Genomic DNA, 24,648 nt, shown 5'->3' with positions numbered 1-24,648 from the left:
CTCAATGTCTTTCTTGCAGTGAGAGGCCCAAAACTGGACACAGTACTCGAGGTGCAGCCTCACCAGTGCTGAGTACAGAGGGACAATGACTTCCCTACTCCTACTGGCAATACTATTTCTGATAGAAGCCATGATGCCATTGGCCTTCTTGGCCTCCTGGGCACACTGCTGGCTCATGCCCAGCCAAGCATTGACCAGCACCCCCAGGTCTGTTTCTTCCACACGATCTTCCAGCCACTCTGCCCCAAGCCTGTAGCGTTGCCTGGGGTTGTTGCAGCCAAAGTGCAGGACCCAGCACTTGGTCTTGTTGAACTTCATCCCATTGGCGTTAGCCCAGAGATCCAGCCTGTCCTGATCCTTCTGTAGGGCCTTGCTACCCCCAGGCAGACTGACACTTCCTGCCAGCTTGGTGTCATCTGCAACTATACGATACAAGCATACATTTCACGACATTCAAACAATTAATCAGAAAGGTACAGTGGTAAAGAATCATTTACAAATTGAAATACCTCAGATATATTTGTGATTTCACGTACGCTGAGTTCTGCTGAGGTACTTCTCTACATATAAATAGAGAATGTTTTACATACTCTGATTTAGCCGTACACCTTCAGAGAGGTAAGAGAAGTAAACTAAACAGGAACAAAAAATGCACCATTTGTCACCATAATTGAAACTTAAAACTAAAATTTATTTTTTCCAGAATGCTGCTTTTTAACAATGTTTGATTCTCTCTTTAGTGTGAAAGAGCTGATATTCACTCACGTTATAACATTGCTTAGGACTTTTGGAGCTTTTCAGCCTGGACATCAAATACCATGTCAAGTACAATGCCGTATGGGGACGAAGCCATTTCCCTTCTACATAAGACTTTCCTACTTAGCAGCCATAAAGCAGATGACACAAGGTATTTCAGGAACATACTGCATATATCTCAGGTGAGCAAAATAATTTCACTTTCAATCTCACACCTCCAGACACTTTGGGACACAGAAAATAACCCAGGAACAACCGGCCCCAACCTCTCTGCTGAAGTTCAACCTTTAGATAATAAACTATGTTGTATAAAGTCCTGCTCCATCAGGTGCCATTCCACACGTCCCCGCAGCCAGCACACCCAGGAAAGGAAACTAGTGTAAGCAAGCAGACTATTGCACTAAGAAGAAACGTACAAGTTTTATTTTTAACCATTGCTGGACTGAAAAATAGAGAGTCATATGGCTTATTTATATTTCAGGAGATGGAAGTGAATAAGTTAAGTAATATTTCATCCCAGAACATACTTGCTTTCATTTATAGCTAAGCTGAAGTACACGTATATTTTCTTATTTTCATAAATGTCAAGCACCCACCTTTTTCCCCCAACAAAGATTTACAAGTACATGCATGGCACTTCCTACAAAGCTGTTGTGGGCTAAAGGATTAAAAACAATGTTTTTCTTCAAATAAGAAACATTAATCAGATCAAAATATAATCTTTTAAATCATCTTCTTCCTGAGCAACTTAAAATTTGGAATGTGTTGAAAAGTTTCAATAAATAAGTCAAAGATTAACCAGCTTAAAACGTACCTTTTAACAATTACGTAAAATGTGTTTAATGACAAACAAGTAAGCTGTAGGATCAGGAATCTTAGATGCTGTGTGCCAGATAAATTTATGAAGTACCATTCAAGGAGGAGAGGCCAGGTTAATTGTTATGAAAAATACAACAACATTAAAACCTAGCAAGTAAATTGTTTAACAGTTTTTGTATTTGGGTTATAAGTAGTGATGGCTGAAGATGCCATTAAATAAACAGTTAAAAATAGACTTAACAGTAAGCGGCAGTGAACTTGCAGGAATGTGTTAAGTGACTGATTATTCTGTGACAGCGTTGGCAAAAAGTGTTCAAATGGAACTTCTGAGAGGTGAGAATATTAATTTTCTTCCCAAAATACAACAATTCCACAGTGTGTAAACTAATCATTACTCTTTCAATGTAATTTCATAGAAACCACTTAAAATATACAATGCAGCAGATTCATATTTTAGCTAATAGGTTAGTTGTTATCCATGCCACTTTCAGCTTTCTTTAATGTACTCCCTTATGGTAGCGTATTTCTACCGCCAACTTGGGATGTTAATGTGAATTGAGTTTTCTACATAGCATTTTCTGTAAATAAACACCTTTTTCTTAACATGATTACACTTCTTTATTTTCGTTCTCTATATGTAGGTACAGTAAAGACTGACTGGTGAGGGAGACAGGTATTGGCTCTCAGCAGACCTGTGGCAGAGGAAATCCTTGAAAAAACACATCTGAGCTTAGCCTGAGCTTATATGCCTTGTCCATCACAAAATAACTTTTGCCTGTTAGTTCACACTGAAGGGTGACCTCGAAGACAGAAGTCACACTGCTCTAGAGCAGCCGTAGAATAGGAAGCCAAAATTGCCCAGCAGATGTTTGAGAAGATACGAGTTAGACACAGGAACCTTACTCCTGAAGTGTTACTGAACGGGACTCATCCTGGCAAGGAGCTGTTTTCCTGCACTCTGGAACAGGAGCTTATTGCTATTATCTTCTCCTATTGGTTAGCTTCCTCTGAGCAAAAGCGTGCATAAAAGGCTAAGGCCTCACTGAGAAACCCCAGCTCTACTGGGCTCTGCCTGTTGATGTTGATTATGTCCTACCTGCCCAGACAAATGCTGAGCAGTCACCGAGCTGCTCATCCCAGGATGCCTATCTCAAAGATGCTGCATGTGGGAGCTACTCCCATTTCTGATCCCAGCCTCCACCACTCCACTTCCTATTGTCTGATAGTACTAGTTGCAGTGACCAAGGGCAAACTTTCACAGTGCATCTTGCAACAAAGCATCACTGAGCTGACAATTTTACAAGGCATGGCTTCTTCTTCTCTTTGTTTTATCATTCTGAAGTATTTCAACTAGAGAAGTTGTGAGTATCCTTACTACTATTTCTAGCCATTCTAAAAGCAGATGCCTGTAGGTAGGGGCAGCTGTGCTCTGCTTCAGCCAAGAACAACTAAATTCTGTGACCACAGAAACAACGTTTATACTGAATCAGAGCTCCATCTCTTTTAAGATTTTTCATTGAGTAACTTTTTTTTTCTATATCTCTTTGGATTTCTGGTCCATAATAAGAATAAAAATCTACAAATACTCTTCCTGAACATAAAAACCATGCACTGCATCTTTCCCTTCAGAGTCTAATAGAATTGTACTCAGCTGCAAGAAACAAAACTCCAGTTTACATCACCTGTCCCAACTCTTCAAATTCTTCATCCATTCTTGCCATTCACTGACTTGGTAACTTTTTTTACTGTATGAATTAGAAGGGCTTACCAAAAATATCTAGCTTCTGTAACTTGCCTTATGTCCACTCACATTAATTTGCCAGAATAGTAGACTTACACCTCCTACACTGACAAATTCAGAAGCCATTATCTAACCCAGTTTTGAGCCCATTATCCTCAGATGTGAACACATGGCAAAGGCTCTGACTGCATCACTGGAATGAATACCAGTGCTCTCGGGGCAGAGAGAGGCACTCTTCCCAAATGGCTCACTGCCTTCTCATTTCCAATAGTTAATGCCACAGTATTATGCAATGACGACTTGCTTCTGGAGAAAGAGAGAGATGAGAATCTGTAAAATTCACTTTGCAATACTGCCTGATGTATTCTTTCACGTTCTGCAGATGCCCACAGGACTGTGGTGTACTCCAAAAGTTATTTTGTGATAGACAGTAGAAAATTCTCTCTTGAAATATGCTATAGCAAGAAATCTGTGGAGCCAACACAGTATAGTAACATCAAACCCACAAAACCAGGTATCTTCCCATTGCCCCAACATGTGGGAACATTGTGTTTTGTTCTGTTTTAAATGCTGCTGCGCATTAACTCAGTTCCTTAAAGAATTACTTTTAATAATAATTAAAAAATTTTAAGAAAGCTTGAGGGGTCACCAGAAGAGAAAGGATAGCTCTTCCATCCATCACCTTTTATAGATATCCTCTAGCCACTTTTCGTCATCTTCTTCCTCATCGTCTATTGGTTCCTCTGTTTCCAGGGGAGAAGGAATGAAGAACTCGGGTCTGGGACGTGGTTTCCTGATATGAGACTTCAGTCCAAACTTGCGCTTTAGGAGGTGGAACTGTTCTTTGACATAGTAATAAAACTCATATTCATATCTCATACGTTGGTAGAGGATCTGTATTGCTTCAGGAGAGGGGACGGTCTTTTTCACTGTCACAGTCAGATTGCCAAGTTTCCTATGTTCTGTAAAGTAAACAAGCAACATGGCAGGTACTGATTAATGAGACCACACGTAAACTTTTTTCTTTGGTTAACATTAAGGCATGGCTGTACTGCATTACCAGTACAAATGACCTCAATCTGCCTCCTTCATAATGTAAATATTTTTATTGATTTGAAGTTAGATGTAGATGTTTAAATATGGCTAGTTCACACATAGCATTTGGCACTGCAGACAGAATCAGAAAATCACTGAATATCCTGCATTGGAAGGGACCTGCAAGGATCATGGGCTCCACACAGGACCACCCAAAGTCAAACCCTGTGTCTGAGAACAGTGTCCAAACACTCCTTGAACGCTGGCAGGGTGGGGCCATGCCCACTGCCATGGGCAGCCTGTTCCATGCCCACCGCCCTCTGGTGCAGACATTTCCCTAACCCCCAGTTTGACTCTGACACAGCTCCATACCATTCCGTCAGGCCCTGTCACTGTCACCAGAGAGCAGAGCTCAGCGCTGCCCCTCCAATCCCCTCACAAGGAGCTGTAGCTGCCATGAGGGCTCCCCTCAGCCTCCTCTGCTCTGGGCCGAACAGACCCAGGGAACACAGCTGATCCTCACACATCCTGCCCTCCAGACCGTTCACCATCTTTGAAGCCCTATTTTGGATGCTCTCTAATAGTTTTATGTCCTTCTGAGACTGTAGCACGCAAATCCACACCCAGTGCTCGAGGTGAGGGTGCACAGCACAGAGCAGAGGGGACAACCCCTCCCCTCGCCTGGTGGCAGTGCCGGCCCTGCTGCGCCCCAGGGTACAGTTGGCCCTTCTGGCTGCCAGGGTGCACTGCTGGCTCACATTCATCTTGCTGCTAACCAGAACTCCCTAATCTCTTCCCAGGTTGTCCGTGGAGTCTCTCCCTCGCCTTTCTAGTCACTGAGGAAATGGAAACATACTTCTTATTGAAAAAGCAGTTCTGAACATTGGTGGGATTCAAGAGGATTTGTCTACTAAGCACTGCAAACAAAAAACAAGAAAGCAGACTACAAAGAACATTTCATTTTTCAGACTAGACTGCTATGTTGAGTGGTACGGTGAGGAGGAAAAAAAATACACTGGTAGCTGCCACCATTTCAGCAACAACAGAAGTGTCAGCAAAACACACCTGTAGGCTAGACTCAGCTTACCATGCCCAACCTCAGTCTCCCATGCGCACCAGGTCCCATGTGCATTGGTTTTGGTTGGGATAGAGTTTATTTTCTTCAGAGGAGCTGGTATGGTGCTATGTTTTTAGATTTGTGACAGAAAAGTGTTCCTAACACACCAAGGTTTTAGTTGTTGAGCAGTCCTTGCCTTTAACCAAAGGCAGAAATATTTATGTCCACCTAGCAAACACAGCACCAATGATCTCTAGACAGAAAGATCACGCTACATAGGAAAAGTACAATGAAAAGGTAGAGAACAGCTTTGTGAACATGAAATTCTTTCTCTCCATTTTAAAAGATTAATGCTCATATAGCTCAGGGTATCTACACCAATAAACACATTCTGTTTTTCAGACAATGGGCACACAATTTCCTCCTTCAGAGTAGAGAAGAACTAAAGAAAAACAACCGAAAGCTGTTCATTTAGTAATACTACACAAGACAGCAAGTGCTGCTGGGCTGGACATTCTGCTTTTCATTTGTTTTTATTGTGTGAACACATGTGGCACAGAAGAAAAATGTTGCATCTGAAAGAGGTATTTTTTCTCTCATTTTCACTTACCAATTACAGCAGGGTAATTTGTAATGTTGAAAGGATATGATACAAAAATAGAATAGTTGACTAGCTTACCAACCTTAATGCTGTTGTAAGTCACAAAAGATGACTTAAACATTAATTTTATTTTGCATTTGTACTTTTAATTTATTCTCTAAAGGAAGAATGATTTTCATTAGTTTGTAACAATTAAAACATGCTGCTCTGTTATTAAATGGTGCTTTTAAACCACACTTCCTAATTTTTAACACTGAGATCTCTGTCTCTACTCATATATCTAAGTAATTAGATAACCTAGTATATACAGTTCTTCATTCTTTAATTACAACAGTAATGTTGATACATGCTTTATACTTACAGACTGTTCACAGATTATCAATTTGTACAGTTGTAGTTAGAAAAGAGTAAAATTATTAAAATTCACAAAAATTAAATTTAAGAGGTGATCTTTAATATAGTGTCTAGATAAAAAAAAGTAAAAAGGAGAACTCGTGAAATATTTGCATTTAAGACTGACATTAACATATAAAGCATTACTTGTAGCTAGTGAATGGGGTGAAACGCTTTTTTTGTGAAAACACCTGGGTCCCCTCAAGAGCTTATTCTCTTCTACGTTGCCTACATCCATAGACTGAAAAAGACTAACAAAAGTCTCGTCTTCTAAAATTTGTAATAAGTTGTTCAAGTTGTTGTTGATGGGCATTAGACAAATACGCTCAAGGAAGGATGCTGTACTCAGTTTGTCCTTGGGTGAGAAGGCCAGAGAAATCTTATGATGATTTAGCACTTCAAGAAATTCCTCCATCTGATGCTTAGTTGGCAGCTTCCACCAGCTTTGCAGTCTGGTTTTCTTTACAAACTCAGCAGCAAATATGATTCAAATACACAGTACTAAATATTTCATTTACTAAGTCTAAGCCTTTACAGTGCTTGCCAACTGCATTTTTATTTTACATAGGTTATTTCTGTTACAGAAAACTCCTTTTACATCGCTGGAAAAAGCTCTTCATTTATACGATCCCTCCAGGACTCTAACTGGGAAAAGCCACTTCTGAAAGGCCCCAGCTCCCTTTGGTGGCTGCTCCCTCCAGCAGAGAGAGGCACTTGTGTTTGGCTCAGGAGCGCTGCCAACGACGACAAGGTGAAAGGCTGTTTTCCTGGAGGGTGACCGGCACGGGCAGGACTAGCCACGGGGTGCTTTTCTGGTGCTGCGCCAGGCAGTGGCCAGGTGCTCTGTGCCACCCTCAGGGCTGGCACTACCAGGACAGAACAAGCAAGCAGCTTGGTGCACTCATGGGCTGAATCGGTCTGGGCTTTGCAACTGCAGTAGGCATGAAGTAGAGGATCCCCAGATGTATGCAATTATTCTTTGCTATGTGCATGCACACACGTGCACATATCTATTCATACAGACAGAGAGAAACACACTCTAAAAGGCTACAGGAGCAACGTACATTTTTTTGCTTCTTACAGTTTGTCTCTCAGTGTAACTATCAGCAACTACAGGGCTGCAAAACACTGCTTGTCAGAAGGAACTGTGCCTGGCTTTGGGCTTAGCATTTTGATAAAACAAGCCAACTTCACTTTTTTTTTTAATACTTTTAGATTGGTTTCTAATCTTAAATACTCTTGAAATGTTCTTTAACACAAGTATGAAATCACAGAACTGTCCCTTGAAATCGCCTTAACACCTCTCTTCATCATGTAAGCAAGATGGAAAAATTATGCAGACTTGGCTTAAGGCCAAAATAACAATCTGCATACGCCACATAAACCGAGCTGTCCCACCAAAGGACCCCACTTTATGACCTTTCAGATGGCTAAGCATATGAAGGGCAACAAACTACACCATTTACTTTTTCGGGTTTTTTAAAAAACGGTGGGGTTTTTTTGTCATTCTTTTGAGTTACTAAAAAGAATTCACTACACAATAACTGAACCTCTGCTCGAGCCTTGAATTAACATGGCGAAGACTAAATCGATATGCCGATACGGATGATGAAAACTAAATTCTTCTGGGTTACCAGATGAATGTTTACTGCTACGTTCTCAACTCCCACTTTTTTTTTCTCTTTGAATTTAGAAATCTGTGTTACTCACTGCAGTAATCCAAGCCATAGGAAAAGGAAGGTTTTTTTTTACATTTTGTGGCTTGAAAAATCTTGGATCGCCATATTCAGACAAAATGATCCTAAAGACGACCTCAAAAGAGAGTTTATGAGCTATGCCTTCTCCTGTACCATGACACAGAGGTGCTCCTGAGCTGCGGGTGAGTGCAGTAGTGCTCGCCCACCCAAAGCCAAGGGCGGAAAGCCCTGTCCCGAGCCCTGCTGCCTGAGGGCCGTGTGAACACGACGGCTGTCAAAGATAGAGTAAGCTCATTTCCTGCAGCCAGGCACGGAGGCCCCACATCTCAGTCGCACACTGTTCAGCTGCAGCGCATACCTATTGCTCCACGGTTGTCAATGGAAATAAAGGTACGTTGCTGTGGTTAAATGTGATGTATGGACCAGTTAGGACCTCTGCTTGACACGCCACTCAAGGGATCAGCGAGGCACTAAAATGGGACTCTGATGGCTGTGCTAGAAATTATATCCCCTCAAATTATTTAACTGCAGCTCAGCAAAAAGCAATTTCAGGCCAAGTTCACTGTTTCCTCAAACTTGAACTTTTCAGCTGGGCTCTTGAAGGACATCAGGGAAAGGATGTTTTGGAGAGAGCAGGGAAAATGCTGCTGCTTGGCTTGCAAGCTGCCCTTCCAACATGGCCAGGGATGGGCAGGGCAGACAGGCTGCACACCATGGCTGGGTTGCACTGCTCAGCACCAGGGCTTCTTGTAGTCACCGGCTGAGATGACGTGTATTGAAAAACAAAGCCCATGAAAAAGTAAGTGGTGACTTGTCCCACAGCATCTACTAGCTCTGACTGAAATACTCTGACTCCCACTTATTAACCTTCTTATTGCTTTTATGCACTGGGGATTGGAAATAGAAGTTAACTTTCTTCTTCTCAGTTATTCACATTAACAAAATAAGATATAAGATTTAACATTTAGATAAAGATTAAACGTTCGTGTGTGTATTGAGGACAGTTACACTAGCCTCACAACTAATGCCTGCCTTGTTTTAGCATTTATATCTTATATTACTGTGTTTCCGTCATGGCAGAAAACAATTCTTAACTCCAGAGAGTTGGAAGAAAATCGCAAGTGCATCTCTTAATTGTCAGATATGGATAGGTGCATCTGAAATGAGAGATATCTGGTAGCAGGAACACCCAGAACTTCAGAGACCTGCAGATCTAGGCAAAACTGATGTCCTGTTTATCAAACAGGGATCTTGGGAGCAAATACACCAGACTGTAATTAGTGCAGACACTGCAAAATGATGGCTATCAGTGACAGATATCAGTGACAGAATCTGAACTAGATGAGTTACAGCAATTCTCTTTCTACTTTTCTTACCACTTCAATGAATAAAGAAACCAGAGGGAAGAATAACACTCTTAACCTAATATAATTTCATTACTAACATTAACATAGAAAAACTGTGGGGAGCTCACAGAATGATAACCTAGTGCACCTAGCAGAGAAAATGGAGGGAAGCCAAAGAAGAGATTACCTAGGAACAGCTCATAGAGGCATTCTGAAAAGCACATAATCAATTACTGGTGCTTATGGATGTAAACAGCAAGGAGGCATGGCAGCAAATGACAAGGAAAGGGGAAGGGAAAGGAAAATTTTAGCAATAAATGTAAGAAATACTTTGGATCAGTAAGGCTGAAAATAGCTGAAAATGTCTTCCTGTAGTATGCAAGTAACATGTATTGAGAATACACTGCAGAGGTAAGCACTGCACTGGCCTGGCTGTGAACTGGACAATGTAACAGTGATACATATCCAACAGTGCTCTGAAATACTATTTAAGCTTTTAAAGGCACTATTTCACTATTACGAAACACTTGCCTTACAGCATATTCAGCAACACAAATATATATCTCTCTCCATACTTTTTAAACAGCTACCACTCTCTGAGGTCTCTTCTCCAGCCAGGAAGTATTTATCATGCAGTTACCAACTTTCCTCTTGGAAACTTTTCACAGTATCGTGCTTTTGTCTACACCAGTTCAAAGCTGTGGATGCAACAATGCAGATTTCCAGCTGCATGGGACACCTCAGCTAACTTGCCAGTGTAGTACACTGCCTCTGGTGCTGCTCAAGCCAGGAAACGTGCTGTATCTCACACATGATCAGATAACAAATCTCAACAGGATCTTCTAAGAGACTCCTTCTATTTGCTTCAATTTATGCGTTGCATTCCCAGTTAAGATAAGCTAACATACAAAAGAAAGAAAAAAGCTGAAAATTAACCCCATTGGTATGAGAATGTGGTCAGGTACTTTTACTGCTGTTTAGCAACTTGTGAGCTGAATGAGACAGAGATGGAGGTGCCAAAACCAAAGTCATCTGCAGAGGAAATGCCAGGATTCTCTAGTTCAAGTTGCTGAGAGAACTGCTAGGTTTGCAGTACAGATGAAATTTCTAATATACCTTTTATAGCTGTGTAAGTATTACTGAATGGATTCAGTCAACCTGACCATCTGACAAAACCACAATTTAAAAATAGATTCTTACAGATCACTTGTGAACAGTGCTACATAGTAACTTAGGCAGATACTACCATTATTCCTCTTTTTTTTTTCTTTTCTTTCTTTCTTTTTTTTTTTTTTTTGCAGAAGGAAGAAAAAAGTGGCAGTGACAAATTTGAGCTGCGCTCATGAGCAGGAAAGTCTACACCACAGATATGCTGTGCAGAAAATGTGCAAACAGAAATATAGCCCTGGATTTGAGAACCTCGAGCAGGCATCTCATCTTCGTACTTCAAGTCACTGTAGAGTGCTACCTGTGATTCGTGTTTGCAAAAGAGAAGCTGCAGAAGAGGCACACAGTGCAAGTTTACAGCGTCTACATGGGATCAAGTGACGCGGAGGTGTCTTTATTTCCATATATAGTATTGATGAGTGCAACCCTGGCATATAGCATTCAGCTTTGTAACCACATCCTAAATCAGACAGGATACAAGAAGAACCTCAGAATGAATATCAGGGTTGGAAGGAAGACTTTAAAGAAAGAAGATGCATTTGGTCAGCTCCGTTCAGCTGTTCACCAAAAGAAGACTGAGAAGTGACTTGTTTATAGCACCCACATACTTTAATGGTAAGAAAACTACAGATACTGAAGAGCTGGTAGCTGAAGCCAGAGTTTTAGTGGAGAAGGTGATTAATCACTAGAACAAAATGTAAAAAGATATCAGTTGATTTGCTATCACTTGGTATTTTACATCAGAACTGACTGACTTAACCAACTCAAGTTACTGATCTCTGTGCAAAATTAGGAGAAACTGTGTGGCCAGTAGCAAAGAAGCCAAGCTAAATGATCCAATGGTCCATTGAAATCTTTCACAGCTGCACATTATAGTCTGGTATGTCTCAGCTTCCAAGCCAATTGTGAAAGCTTTTTTGTCAGGCCGTCTGAGATACCTAAGTGAATGTCATTTTAGGAAGATGTTTTAACACCTAATTTACTACCAATTCCAGTCATTGGCTATTCAAAGCCCAGTGGTCACCGCCCTGCAATATAAAGCCGTGAAGGAATGTGAAACACTAGGTTAAAATAGAAGTTTAAGTGCATGATCTTAAAAATCAATTTTAAGTGCTGCCCCTTCCTGTCTTTCTCGTTCATAAATTTTACTATTTATTGCTTTGTATGAGAATAATCACTGAAATGAAAAAATAGAGCAAAAATACACATACTAACCAGAACAAAAGTAATGCCCGGTAATAAAATTTAAGCATTACCAAGGTAAAACTAGTACTTACGTGGTATAATAGGGGAGGAAGAGATATGGTACCATAATGAAAATGGCTATTAAAATGCAGAAAAAAAGAAGGTATCAGTTCTCTTCTCCCATGTGAGAAAGTTACTGGCTCAAAGATTTTCTCTTATGTCTCCACAAAGAAAACTCAAAGCCCTGAAACTGCTTTACATCTTATTACTAAAAGCTAAAGAAGGTCAAGAGAAAATTCTCTCTTTTCCCCTTAGGTTCTTTTGTGTATAATGAGTAACTGCAGGCAGCCAGGGGCTGAAGCACTAGCAAAAAAAAGAAGAATGCTACAAGAGCAGAAACAACACACTGTTCCTTTCAAGTTCACCCCCCTCCTGGCCCACAGCCCGCCTGCCTTGGCCAGCTGCCAGGGTATCAGGACAAAGGCTTCCTCCTCCGGCCAAAACCAAGGAAAAGGGTCCGTTGTTTAACACAGGCAGACTGGTTTCAGCAAGAGAAAAAACTGAAAATAAGGGGAATTATATTAACTGAAGGTCTTGAGAGAGAAGAGTAATCCTAGTGTGGCTAATGCAATTCTCACCCCATGCCTTTCCCAAAGAGGGAATGTCTTGACTCTCTACCTCTCAGACTTGAAGGGAAAATGAAATGTTTCAGCAGGGCTAACGCTACAAGGCTGCCGAGGTCTTTGTGTCCCCTGGGGATATTACAGACCAGAAACAACAATGCATCTTTCTTCTTTCCAGGAAGCCCCAAGCAAACCACCCTCCCTCTGAGCTTGCCCACGCTCATGTGAAGGGCGAGCATCCTCATAAAAAGACAGCAGAAATTTTCATGCACCTAGCAAACCTTATAGAGTCTCAAAGATGAACAAGCCAAGCATTTAGCTATCCAAAGAATTCACACTGACACAAGTTCCTACTGAATTTCACAGATCATCTTGAGTTAGATTACAAGGCATGTGTTGGACAACCCAGAGGATCAGACCCAGCGAGCATGAGTTCATGAAAGGCAGGTCCTCCTTGACCAACCTAATCTCCTTCTATGATCGAGTGACCTGCCTGGTAGATGAGGGAAAGGCTGTTGGTGTAGTCTACCTAGACTTAAGTAAAGCTTTTGACACTGTCTCCCACAGTTTTCTCCTGGAGAAGCTGGCAGCCTGTGGCTTGGACAGGTACACTCTTTGCTGTGTAAGGAGCTGGCTGGAGGGCCGGGCCCAGAGAGTGGTGACTGGAAACGAGCGGTGCTTCCCAGAGGTTGGTACTGATGTCCATTCTGTTTAATATCTTCATTGAATACCTGGATGAGGAAACTGAGTGCACTGTCAGTAATTTTGCAGATTACAGCGAGTTAGGAAGAAGTGTCGATCTGCCTGGAGGTAGGAAGGCTCTTCAGACGGGATCTGGACAGGCTGGATCGCTGGACTGAGGGCAATGGGATGAAACTCAACGAGACCAAATGCTGGGTCCTGCACTTTGGCCAGAACAACCCCAGACAATGCTACAGGCTTAGGGCAGAGTGGCTGGAAGACTGTGGAAGAAATGGACCTGGAGATGTTGGTTGACACTTGGCTGAATAAGAGCCAGCAGTGTGCCCAGGTAGCCAAGAAGGCCAATGGCATCCTGGCTTGTGTCAGAAATAGTGCTGCCAGCAGGAGACAGGAGGCGATCATCCCCCTGTACTCAGCTCTGGTGAAGCCACGTCTTGAGTACTGTGCTCAGTTTTGGGACCCTCACTACAAGAAAGACATTGAGGCCCTGGAGCGTGTCAAGGGAGGGGCAATGAAAATGGTGAAGGGTCTGGAGCACAAGTCTTATGAGGAGTGGCTGAGGGTACTGGGATTATATAGTTTGCAGAAGAGGAGGCTCGGAAGACTTTATAGCTCTCTACAACTACCCGTGGTTGTGGCAATGTGGTGGTTGGCCTCTCCTCCCACATAACCAGCGATAGAACTAGAGGGAATGGCCTCAAGTCGTGCCACAGGGGAAGTTCAGGTTGGATATTATGAAAAATTTATTCTCCAAAGGAGTGGTCAGGCACTGGAACAGGCTTCCCAGCAAGGTGGTTGAGTCACCATCTCTGAAGGTGATGTTATTTGCTGGTTAAAAAGAAAACAACCAAAATAATCCAACCTTTTGTGTCTTTTTAAAATCCTTCAAAACTGATTCTCCCTAAGAAATCAGGACTGATTATTGTGCATTCAATCTCTCTGCACAGTTCATTTTTTGTCTCTACATAGCATATCCTCCCTTTGACTGTCTCTTTTCCAAACTCAGAGGTCCCACTTTATTAAATTTCTGTTCCTGTGAAAGTCATTAATTGTGTCTCTGACCATCCCTGGCTCCTGCTGTGCACCTTTTCTAGTTCTATTAGATCCTTTCTGAGAGGATGCGATCAGAGGTACAAATAATGAAAATGCAGAAATTTGTGGTAAAAAATACCATATAAATATTTTAAGAAGTTTCAGTGAGTTAAGAGTCAGAATTAAATGATAACCTATGTGCCTATACCATAGATTTGAACCGTTGCTTGTCCCAAAGCACAGACTGAGAATGTTTCCTTTACCTTAAAAACAAAAGCAGTTCAACGTAAGAGATTTCTTCAACTTCATGGGCTAATCCTAAAAGCAAGAGTAGTATCTACAAGTAAATTTAATTTATCTATTAAAGTAACACAAAATAAAATAAAAAAGATTAAATAAAATTAAGATAAAATTAAAAAATAAAATTAAAGAAATTAACACTTCAGTGGCCATTTTGAACAGCTAATCCTCAAAAATACAGATTTTTTTTTTCTTAAAAACTAATAAAAATTCTCTTCCTTGCTGGATTCTGAATCTATGAAATTCTATTCAATTTGTTAAACTTACTAGAAGAATAAATGCCTAGATTTTATTTGCGCCAAACAAAGAAAACCCTGAAATCATAAAAGATCATCTTTTTAAAATCTGCAAACAGAATAAAATGCACCATATTCTTTTCTTCTTTTCTTTTTCTTTCCAAACAGAATATTTTAATAAAGTTCTATTCAAAACAAGCTTAAAAAGATATCTGAGATTCACAGTTTCCATACTAACCAAAACAATGAAAAAAAAATGATGAGTCTTGTCATGGCCGGTCCAAACCCCAAAAATTTGTCTCCGGGAGACTTGGAGTAAGTTTACCTGGAGGGGGCACCCACCGCATTGGCTATGTACGTGCACTTACACATGCCATGAGAGCCATAAGGCCTATGTTTTGACATAGGCACAGCACTAATTTGGACATGAATGTGTGTATAATCATTGAGTATGTGGGTCCCAGAATACTTTTAAAATCTCCAGTTCAGCATCTAAATGGAGGCCAAGTTTTCCTATATGTGCGGGGGATATGAAATTGTGACTCCGAGCTCTCTTAAAAATATTTGTCACTGGTATGGCCAGTGGCTATTGCCATCAGTCTCTGAACAAACATGGCAACCCAGGCACATCGTGTTCAGCTGACATTTCCTCCATCTGCTTGCCACAATGGTTGACGGCATTTCTGGCGTATTCCTAGAGCATTTAATTTTGTTAAGTGCATTTATTGAAGAAACGAAAACCCCTTAAATGAACAAATATAGAGTCCTCATAAACATAGCTACATTTTTTTTTCATTTGCTCTGAGTAACAGCGGGAAATGAAAAACCACGAGGCTGAAGGAAGTGAAAGGACTATTTATGTATCATGGGAAAAATTAAACTGAGTTTCAGCGCTTTAAAGTGTTCAACATCTGTTTATCAAAACACTTTTGTTGTACTTCTTTTGTCCTCAATTATGTAGTCTGACTGCTCTGACTTACGAAAACTGCAGTAGATTCTTCCTTTGATTTTAATGGCAATCTGTGTAAGTTCTGCCACTACTCTGAAACCAAAATGTTTGGCTGGCATTTCAACTGCCAATAAAATATATGAATGTATCATGTGCCCTTTCTTCATAGAATTGCTCACACATGCACATACATATACAAAGATGTATGGGTCTTGGAGTTCTTCCCTTTCTGTGCATGAGATACAAAGCGTCTAGGCTCTAAATTTTTATTTCTGTTAAAATAAAATCTGTTGAACAAGTGGGATGTACACCCAGATGTGGTTTGGAAGAATAACAGAAAACAGCCTATGAATTAAACAGTTGAATTAAGCAAGAACTCAAGCCACTGATTTCTACAAGAAGCGCGCAAAAACATGCACCAAGGAAAATAACTTTTATCACTTCAACGCAGAACTTTTCACTAAGTGTTGAGTCTGTCCTTAAAACAGGCTAAATAATGCATTCTGCAACTGCAAAAAATACTGGAACCTGCCAGGGGACCACAAGCCATACTCTACAAGCAGCAGAAGGCAGCGCCAAGCAAATACTGAAATTCAATATATATAAAAATATGCTTTTCAGTTTCATTGCTGTTCTGTTATTAAAAATTCTAGATGAACAGGGCTGACATTTTGGTAAGCTGTTTACAAATGTTTAAGAAGACAGAGGCTTCCTGCTGTCAGCCACCTGCACTGGCATAGCTGCACCAAACAGGTAAAGTTGTACAAGCTGCAATTCATACCTGTTATCTTCAGCTTATAAGAGCTGGAAATGATCAATTGTAAAGGGATTTGCAGTCCCACAGAAGCTGTTCTTGGTATATCAGGATGTATATACACGTATATCATGATGGTATTCAGGATAATGTCTTTCTGTCAAGCGCTTGAACACAAATAGCATTCACTTCACCCTTTCTCACCATGCTGACCAGAAATATCAATTTGCCATTTTCAAATTAACAAAATAATCTGACCAAGAGAAATCTGTTTCATTGGGCTTATAAAGATTGCATGTTCTCTTGCATTAAGCATCTCACCTGATTTGTAGAGAAAATCAATTGCTTTAACACACAGAATCATGAGCTAAATTAAGTAGCTCAAAACAGGAAAGACCACGACTTCTTCAAAGTGTTCTTTGGCATCCAGGATTCCCACCTTATACTCTGTCCTTAACGGTACTTAACCAGCACCATGGGAACTCAGAACTTACCACTACATCTGACTGGGCTAAATTCAGAATGGGAATGCTTAAGGTAAGAATTCAGAGAAAACAAACAAACAAACAAAATCCACCTGAAAGACCCAGAAATTCTGAAACAATATCCCTAAGGAAGACATCAATCACTATTACCTGATACTTTTATAGTGAAATTGGACAAACAATAGTCCCTATGAACTAGGATTCAATGCAGGAAAACAAACTGAAGCCTTCTCAAGCAGTGAAACCTGAGTTGCGAACAGGGCAAGACCAAAGACACACCTGACATGTGGCTTCATCCAAAAAAAACACCATGACAAAAACATGGGGGCAGGCAGCTGGTGAAATCACCTCGCTGCCAAATAGTTGAGCAGTTTGTTTGATCATCATCTCCTCATCCAGTTGGCCCGGCCCTGCCATGCCCTTTTCACAATCCCTTCACAGTTTCACTACCCAAACTCCTTCCTCAGGTTTCCCGCTTTCTGCATTTCATTCTCTCTAGGCACTCTTCTAGCAGCTGCTTTTGTCTCCATGCAGGGAATTCTCAACGTTTTACTGCAATAGACCTTCATCCATCTGCTTTGTTCTTGGTAAAGGAATCTTGAGTTTCTACTTCATTTGTTTGCCACATAGGGAACCAAGGCATAGACTTTGTTGTTGGAAACACTCCAGCAAAAAATACTACCAAAGTGCTGAAAAAAAACAAAGCAAAAGAAAACAGAAATAAAACCAAAACCTACCCAGACAATCTTCCCCTGTCCCTCAAAAGCTCAAAATAGCACTTAGTGATGTACAGGTCTACTGGATAGGCAAGAAGAACACTAGTAAGGCATGGCATACACTGTTTTTACATGCACACTTCTTACTTGCTTCTACAAGCACTGCTAAATGCAATCTCCTTGACAGCATCCATCTGCACTCAACCTTACACTAGCGAACAGCACAAACGAGAAATATTCCTACCTCCTGAACCCCTGGAATCCCTCCACCATGCAACATGTGCTGTAGGAATCCAGACATCTCTGTGACAGTCACATCAGGGGAAAGCTGGGAAATTCTACATGGTTATTTGCAAGCCCTGAAAGTGAGCTTCATCTGACCAAAGTCAGATGTCTACCTACAGCTGAGCTACCCTCTCAGTATTCTATAGAGGTAATGAAAGAGCAAGGCCTCTTCAGTCTATGTTCCTCTCACATAAAGTCAATGTTTCTCTTTATTGATTTTAAAAAAAGCCAAAAATAACTGATCAATTTAATACAAAAGCTATAAAAAGAGGCATTAATTTTGTGATGGGGTTAGAAAAGCCACTGGGATTTTTTTTTTACTTATTGGAAGAAGGACAGGAATATCCAGCAGTCTGGAAAAATGCATCTGAATGTCTGGGGAAAACCAATAGTTTTACAGAGAAATATCCATCTTGTACTGCAAACAAGTCTAAATGTCTAAGTATGGCTGTATGAATACCACAGAAGTAATGACATATTGACAGTGATCAATTTTTTATTCAAGCGGTAATCTAACTTGTGAGATACCTAAACAGTTTCTGACATCAGCTGATATTTACTATATACTGAAAAGTGATCTGATCTGGAGCTGGGAGGAGAGAGAGAAAAAAGAAAAAAGATCAGAAATAAAAAGCAATGAGAAACAGGACGCTAAATTAAAGAGTATAATAAAGGTAAAGGAAATAGAAAGAAAATAGAAGGCATATATTTAAATAAGTGACTGAAAAGAAGTTTTACCACTGCTTGCATGAAATCGAACTCTAGCTCGTAATGTATAGGAAGAAGGCCACTGTTTCCAGGGTTTTTTTTTTGTTGTTGTTTTTGTTTTTTAAATCAATCCCATCTCAGCCACATTTTCCTCATGATGCACTGTGTTCCGAATAGCCTATCACTTCTTCATGGCTAGAATCAAACAAATAACCTCCCTCTGTTCTTTTTTTGCTAGGTTCTCTAGTGCTTGTTATCCCTCTCCTTGTTTCCCTTTCTTTTTGTGAAAAGCAAGAAATTCAGTAATGTAGTGGACTGTTAGTAAATGAGTCAAACCAGTCAAAAAGCAGGAGCAGAAAAGACAAAGTCAAACATGCATTCTTTGTTCTAAGCCCTGCATTTGCATGATCTGTAACACAAAAGATGCAGTACTCACAATTATTTAGAGATACACATGTACTCATTGCACAATGATACACTGCATGGTAACACAGCAGATTCATATAACCTTCAAAACTCAATTAGGAGAAAAAGCTATGGAAGAAGACAGACCACTGTAATTACCTACTCAACATTCTCACTACACGGAAGATTAGATGGAATCATACCACAAAAGGCATAGGATCGGGATATATTGTTTTATCACTGACCTGGCAGAACATAAGGTTTCTTCTCATGGCAGATACACAGAGCTGAGTTAATCCAATAGTTACAGGGAAGCTAGAACAGAGGAACCACAGAAAGCCATAGGGAAAGCAAATTGATTGTGAAAAGGGAATATTTCAGGGCCTGAGAACTGAGCAGGAGCACACACGTGGGCAGACAACAGACGCTGTTCCAGACATTCACCAAGCAGCAAAGCTGGGAAGGATGGACAAATGCTTGGGTTTACTTGCTGTAACAGAGCAATTGGAGGAAGATGACTATTTAAGGCACTGCCCCCTGTATAGCTCTTCTATTTCTCCTGAGTGTCCCATTATTATTCTTCTCTTTCTCTTCAGTACCCTCATTTCCCCTGAGTATGCACTCAGCAGCAACTTACGTTCCCCAGAGATACTCCCACCAGTTGCCTGGAAAGACATTCGTGCTAGAGGGCAAAACACTCTTCTGACATGAAAATGCCTTTAAAACCACAAGTCATCTTCAGAAACCAAATTGCATGGAGGTGCAAGAAGAATTCCTCCAAGACCAACTGTGGAGGCAAGTGAATTCAGCCAACTCACAAACATCAGCAGTAATTTCATTTGAGTAAGCATGTTTGGTATTCTCCAAACCTCCCCCCAAACCACACACCTCTTTGCACGTGCACTTCTTTTAAAAATATTTTCTTCTTGGTCTGTTTTTATGCTCACATTTTGCCCTCAGTCTGCATGATAAAATTGTTTTCTGGGTGAGCCCTGGAGAACCAAGCAGACCAAACACTAATGCCCATATGGATTTTATTTAGAGGGGGAAAAAAATCCCTTAAGTTGAGTAGTTATGTTATTTTGAACTGGTTTTATATTTTATGTGTACACAGTGGAGCTGGAATTTCAGGGCTGGCTTTTGTTTGCATTCATCATGAAGCATTTGTTATATGAGCTGCTGCTACTGCTACCAAAACAGCTGCTGCTCACTGCTAGAAAACCAGAGCCCATCTCAACAGTTTCTTTCTTTCTCTGGTAAGTCTATCTGGAAAATGGGGCCTGGTGTTTCTACAGAAAACTGCCTTTGTTAGGCTCCACTGTCATCTTCAACATCTTTTGTCTAGCCTGAACATGGGCCTGAAAAGGGATTGATAAATCAGAGCAGATGCTCCTGAAATATCTACAATTAAAGGTAGATCAGAACTACAGCTGTATGAGCTCCCTGCTCTGCTGCACCTCAAACGTGAATGTCTTCCCTTCAGATGCTCCTATGACTTAGCCAGAATTTAGCTTAATTGTCCTAAATCACCATTTTCTACCATCTGGAAAAACTGAGCGATAAATTGAGTACATCAAATGGCTTGATCTCCCTTCAAATAAAAATTTCTTTGCCCTAGAAATGCTGCTGTCCAGTGGCTAGGGCAATCTGTAGGAGACTGCTTTCCTATTCAGAAAAAAAATACCCAGCCATCTGACAATCTGTGCACTTTTCTAAGGATCTGGACACAAACCAGGACCTAGAAGATGAGCAGACTGCAGCTCTGCATGCTGAGGTCAGACTCCCTGAACTGCACATAAGCTGAATTTTCATACCTTACTTTCCTTGTTACAATTACTAAAATACTTCAGGGCTATTCTTGTTGCTTCCTGGTAATTTCATATTGGCAGTGACCTCTCTCACCTCATTCTCTTCTTTTAAGTGAAAATTTTTCCCAGACTTGAGCAGGGTTTCTGCAGGACTCCACCACTCTTTTTGAAGTAAGGGGAGACTACCAAACAATTAATGCCTACCAGTTTAACTAATTTTATCCTTCAGGAAACTTTTTTTAATCATATCTGAACAACGTACGTTTCTGAAGAGGTTTTGGACAGAGATCCTGCTGAAAATTAAACTTGTGCCATTTCATATCCATGTACTTGCTGACTCCTTCAAGGAACTAGCTGATTTTCAAGTCTCTTTAAAAAGACTCATACTCACTTTTCTCAGCTGTCTAAGAGTTCCATTTCTTATTATAGTTAAAGGGGATTACTTCACCTGTAGCTGTTCAGATCACCACTGTAACCCTTGGAGTAATGTGGCAAATTAGTTTCAAAGATAGTCCTGGTGAGTACTGGCTATGACAGCAGCACTCTTGACACTGCCACGCAGGAAACATAATTGAGGAGAAACGACATCCAGCCCCAGCAGCAAATCTGTTACCCATATTATAGATAGCATTTGCAAATAACAGAAAACTTATTCATAGTCCAAACAGATATGTACAACTGACAATATGAGATTTTTAAAGTGCAGTAACCATTGTGCAGATGTTGCAGATAGAAAAAGCAGCCCAAGTGGAAATAACACACTAATTAAAGAATACAATAAGATTGCAATTCAGAAGAATGGAGAGAGAGAGGGAAGACGAGACCAGAGAGCAGTGGAGAAGAGGATGCTCTTTGCTTCTACATTTATAAATCTGTGATTCAGCTCCAAGAGCAGAGAAAAAGAAGAAAAAAAGGAATCTTCCAAGCCATATTTAGTAAAAGCCTCTTCTCTTGCTACAGCTTCTTGGAAAGTAAATTTTTAAGAGGGATAGGTCAAAAAGGCTGGGAAATTCCAGCTGGGAAAGGAAGTTGGAAGCATAAACTCCAAGAAAGCCTTCAGCAATGGGGCTCTGAAGGAACACAGGAATGGTGTAAAGTTATGCTCAAAGTGAGCAGATTATCCCCTCAGGAGTGATGGCTGGGAGACATACCAAAAGAGCTCATGTATAGCAGCCCAGAGCTACTTTGCTAACACATTTCCTTACTTTCAATTTGCATAACTTTGTAACCAAGGATCAATAACCATTTCTTTTCCTTTATTATTTTTTTTTCCAAATGGCAATTGTAGAAGTCTTAAGGTGACTTAGAGGTCTTTAGACGACTGGAGGACCACCACTGAGTCCTCTGAGAGCAAATAATCTATTTACAGATGCACAGGACACAGGTGGGGGAGGGGTTACAACTCACAACTCAGCAGACACTTGCCACTTCATATCCTTTATTGATTTGCTCTAAACCTCTTCATACTAACCCTTCCATCTGCTTTACCCACAGGATAGGTAGGAACGGTGACCTTTTCTGTTATAGCTTTTTCCTCCTCGAGTGTGCCTGATTGCCACCTCTCCCAGTACCCACTGCCTCCCTCCCCAGCTTACATCATTTAGTTCAGACATGGCTGAAAATAACTTTTGGTATTAGCTTTAATGCCTTTAGCAAGCTGCATGCAAGAAAGTGCCTCGCTACAATTTCACTGTCAGAATTCATGCTCTTTCATATTTTCCTCATTTTAAGTATTGCAGCATTTTAATTATTATAGCAAATCATTTTTATCACTGTTTTTGCCATGTTTATATGAAAACCCAAAATAATTCTCTAGGAATGGCTACTCATCTTTACTGTACAAAAATACAGGCAAAATCTTGCTGATTAAATTTCTTTTTCACATTTACTTTACCTTTTATACTTTCCAAGACATTTCAGAACCACCAAAGATACTTTCTGATGCTACTCACATTGCTCTTACAAGATGTCTTGGGGATGAGAACAACCAATTTAACATATAACCTATTCTACTGCTGTTACAATGGGCAGGACTTACAATTAGTTTGAGAGGTGAATTACAGCAGCCTACTGTGAACACTGAAAATAGGATTATGCTCCCGAAAGCAGATTGAATAGTCAGCTTGGGTCTGCTCCACACTGTTGCTGTTTCTTCCACGTCAGATATGCTCAATTTTCAGTCGAACATATTTCTCTCCAAACAATGGCCCTGAACATATATTGTGGCACAGAATCATCATCATGCCAAATTCTGAGTTGTTATAGACACATTACTAACAAGAGTTCTTCATATTCCGCCTTGGACAACTTGGTTGTTTTCCTGTAGGTGAAATGAAGACCTGTGAAAATGTACAGGAGCTGAAGCAGGCCTATTAACTGAAATTCAGCCACCCACCCTGACCACTATGCCTTACTCTGCCTGAAGAGAGGTCAAAGTTGTTAAAGAAGCCATTTGGATATTGTTACTATTATCATTTTTAATTCAAATGTTACTTTTAAAGCCTACATAATAACAGAAGTGTAGGTGGAATCTTACTGATTAAAATAGCATTATGATTTTATTTGTAAGTTAGTGAAGAAGGAATGAACCATCACTGCAAGCTTTAATTGTCATCCATTGAAAAAATTCTGCCATTCTGTCATCAGTGACCTTGGATTATTCACAAGATATTGCTAATGCTGTACGTGAACGCAGCTTTCCCTGCGTACCAGAGCTCCACCAACGCTGCTTGCCTATCCATTTTTCATTTCGTTATACTAGGGGCAGGGAACACTGTAAAGATGCATCAGGGAATTAACCTTGGATGAATAGCAGGAGCACTGTTACAAATCCTCAACATCTTTAGTGACTGATATGCTCATTAGATAAACATTACAGTTTCTTAAAAGATACCAGCATCAACTCTTCAAAATTATCTCCTGACACAAGAGAATGCACATGAATTCTTGGCATATGGGATGCAAGGGTTTGGCTGACTCACCCCTTGTGATTTAGACCACAAATACGTTTTGTTTTTACTTCAAGAAAGTATGAAATTACATCTGTGTTGGTTTAATCCAAAACCAGACAGCCCATCAATACATCTGATAAAAGGAAATTGAAACAATGCAAGAGTCATGAAGATGTGGAATGAACTGCAGAATCTGGAGGCTGAAGTCTTTTGGAAATGCTCTGCACAATGAAGATGAAGCTGCAGGTGGTCTCGCCCTCCTAATACTACAAGTATAAGTATATTTTACAGAAAATTTAACAGGGAGAACTCTGTTCATGGTGGAGAGGTTTGGACAAGAGCATACAAAAAAAAGAAAGCATTTGACTTCTGACTTTGCCAACTGATAACCATTATGAAAAAGGTGATGGGGAGGGACAAGCAAAAGATTGCAGACTGCAAAGCACAACCTGGAATTCCAAACACAAGAGATGTATGGGCTTGGTAAATACAGAGGTTCATAAAGAACCACATATTCAAAAAGCTGAAAACACCATCCAACGAGGACTGTGCAGCAAAGGAAGACAATGACAAAGAAACAAAGAGTTTTCAGAGAGAACTAACAATCAGAGAGAACTAACAATCACAAGCATGCCAAGAAATTGGATGCAGTCTCTCAAGAAATTCTTTTCTGCTAGAACTCAACTTAGTGCGCAAGGCAGCAGTATTAATGCAAACTAAAATGCATTGTAGCCCACAAAAAAAGGAATTTTTCCGTAATTCTATGTAATACTTAGCATATCTCTACAATACAATACAATAAGGCTGTCACAGCTTGTCTATGAGCTCACATGACCAAGAACTTCAGCAGACATGCAACATTTGATCGAGGTTTTTCAGAAGATGATCCAAGGGAAC

At 40.4% G+C, this 24,648-nt stretch overlaps 1 protein-coding gene and 1 long non-coding RNA gene across 4 annotated transcripts in view; one reads left to right on the top strand and one right to left on the bottom strand.

Annotated features, from left to right (window-relative positions):
- Nucleotides 1–24,648, bottom strand: part of UST (uronyl 2-sulfotransferase) — a 189,259-nt gene that overhangs the window by 22,783 nt on the left and 141,828 nt on the right. For 2 of the 3 annotated variants that reach the window (XM_021390489.1, XM_021390491.1), the window contains one exon: nt 3,999–4,278. In XM_021390489.1, coding sequence (XP_021246164.1) covers nt 3,999–4,278 — 280 coding nt within the window. Of the gene's footprint in view, nt 1–670; nt 4,279–24,648 lie in introns of those variants that run through there. The other variant, XM_021390492.1, reaches the window with a different exon arrangement.
- LOC110395735 lies at nt 10,671–14,407 on the top strand. Its single transcript, XR_002436600.1, has 3 exons — nt 10,671–11,227; nt 12,988–13,108; nt 13,192–14,407. It is a non-coding gene; the product is annotated as an uncharacterized LOC110395735 (long non-coding RNA).

This window comes from Numida meleagris, chromosome 3, assembly GCF_002078875.1.
Source record: "Numida meleagris isolate 19003 breed g44 Domestic line chromosome 3, NumMel1.0, whole genome shotgun sequence".
Taxonomy (NCBI): domain Eukaryota; kingdom Metazoa; phylum Chordata; class Aves; order Galliformes; family Numididae; genus Numida; species Numida meleagris.
The sequence above is the reverse complement of the archived record's forward strand: the minus strand, read 5'-3'. Positions and strand labels throughout refer to the sequence as shown.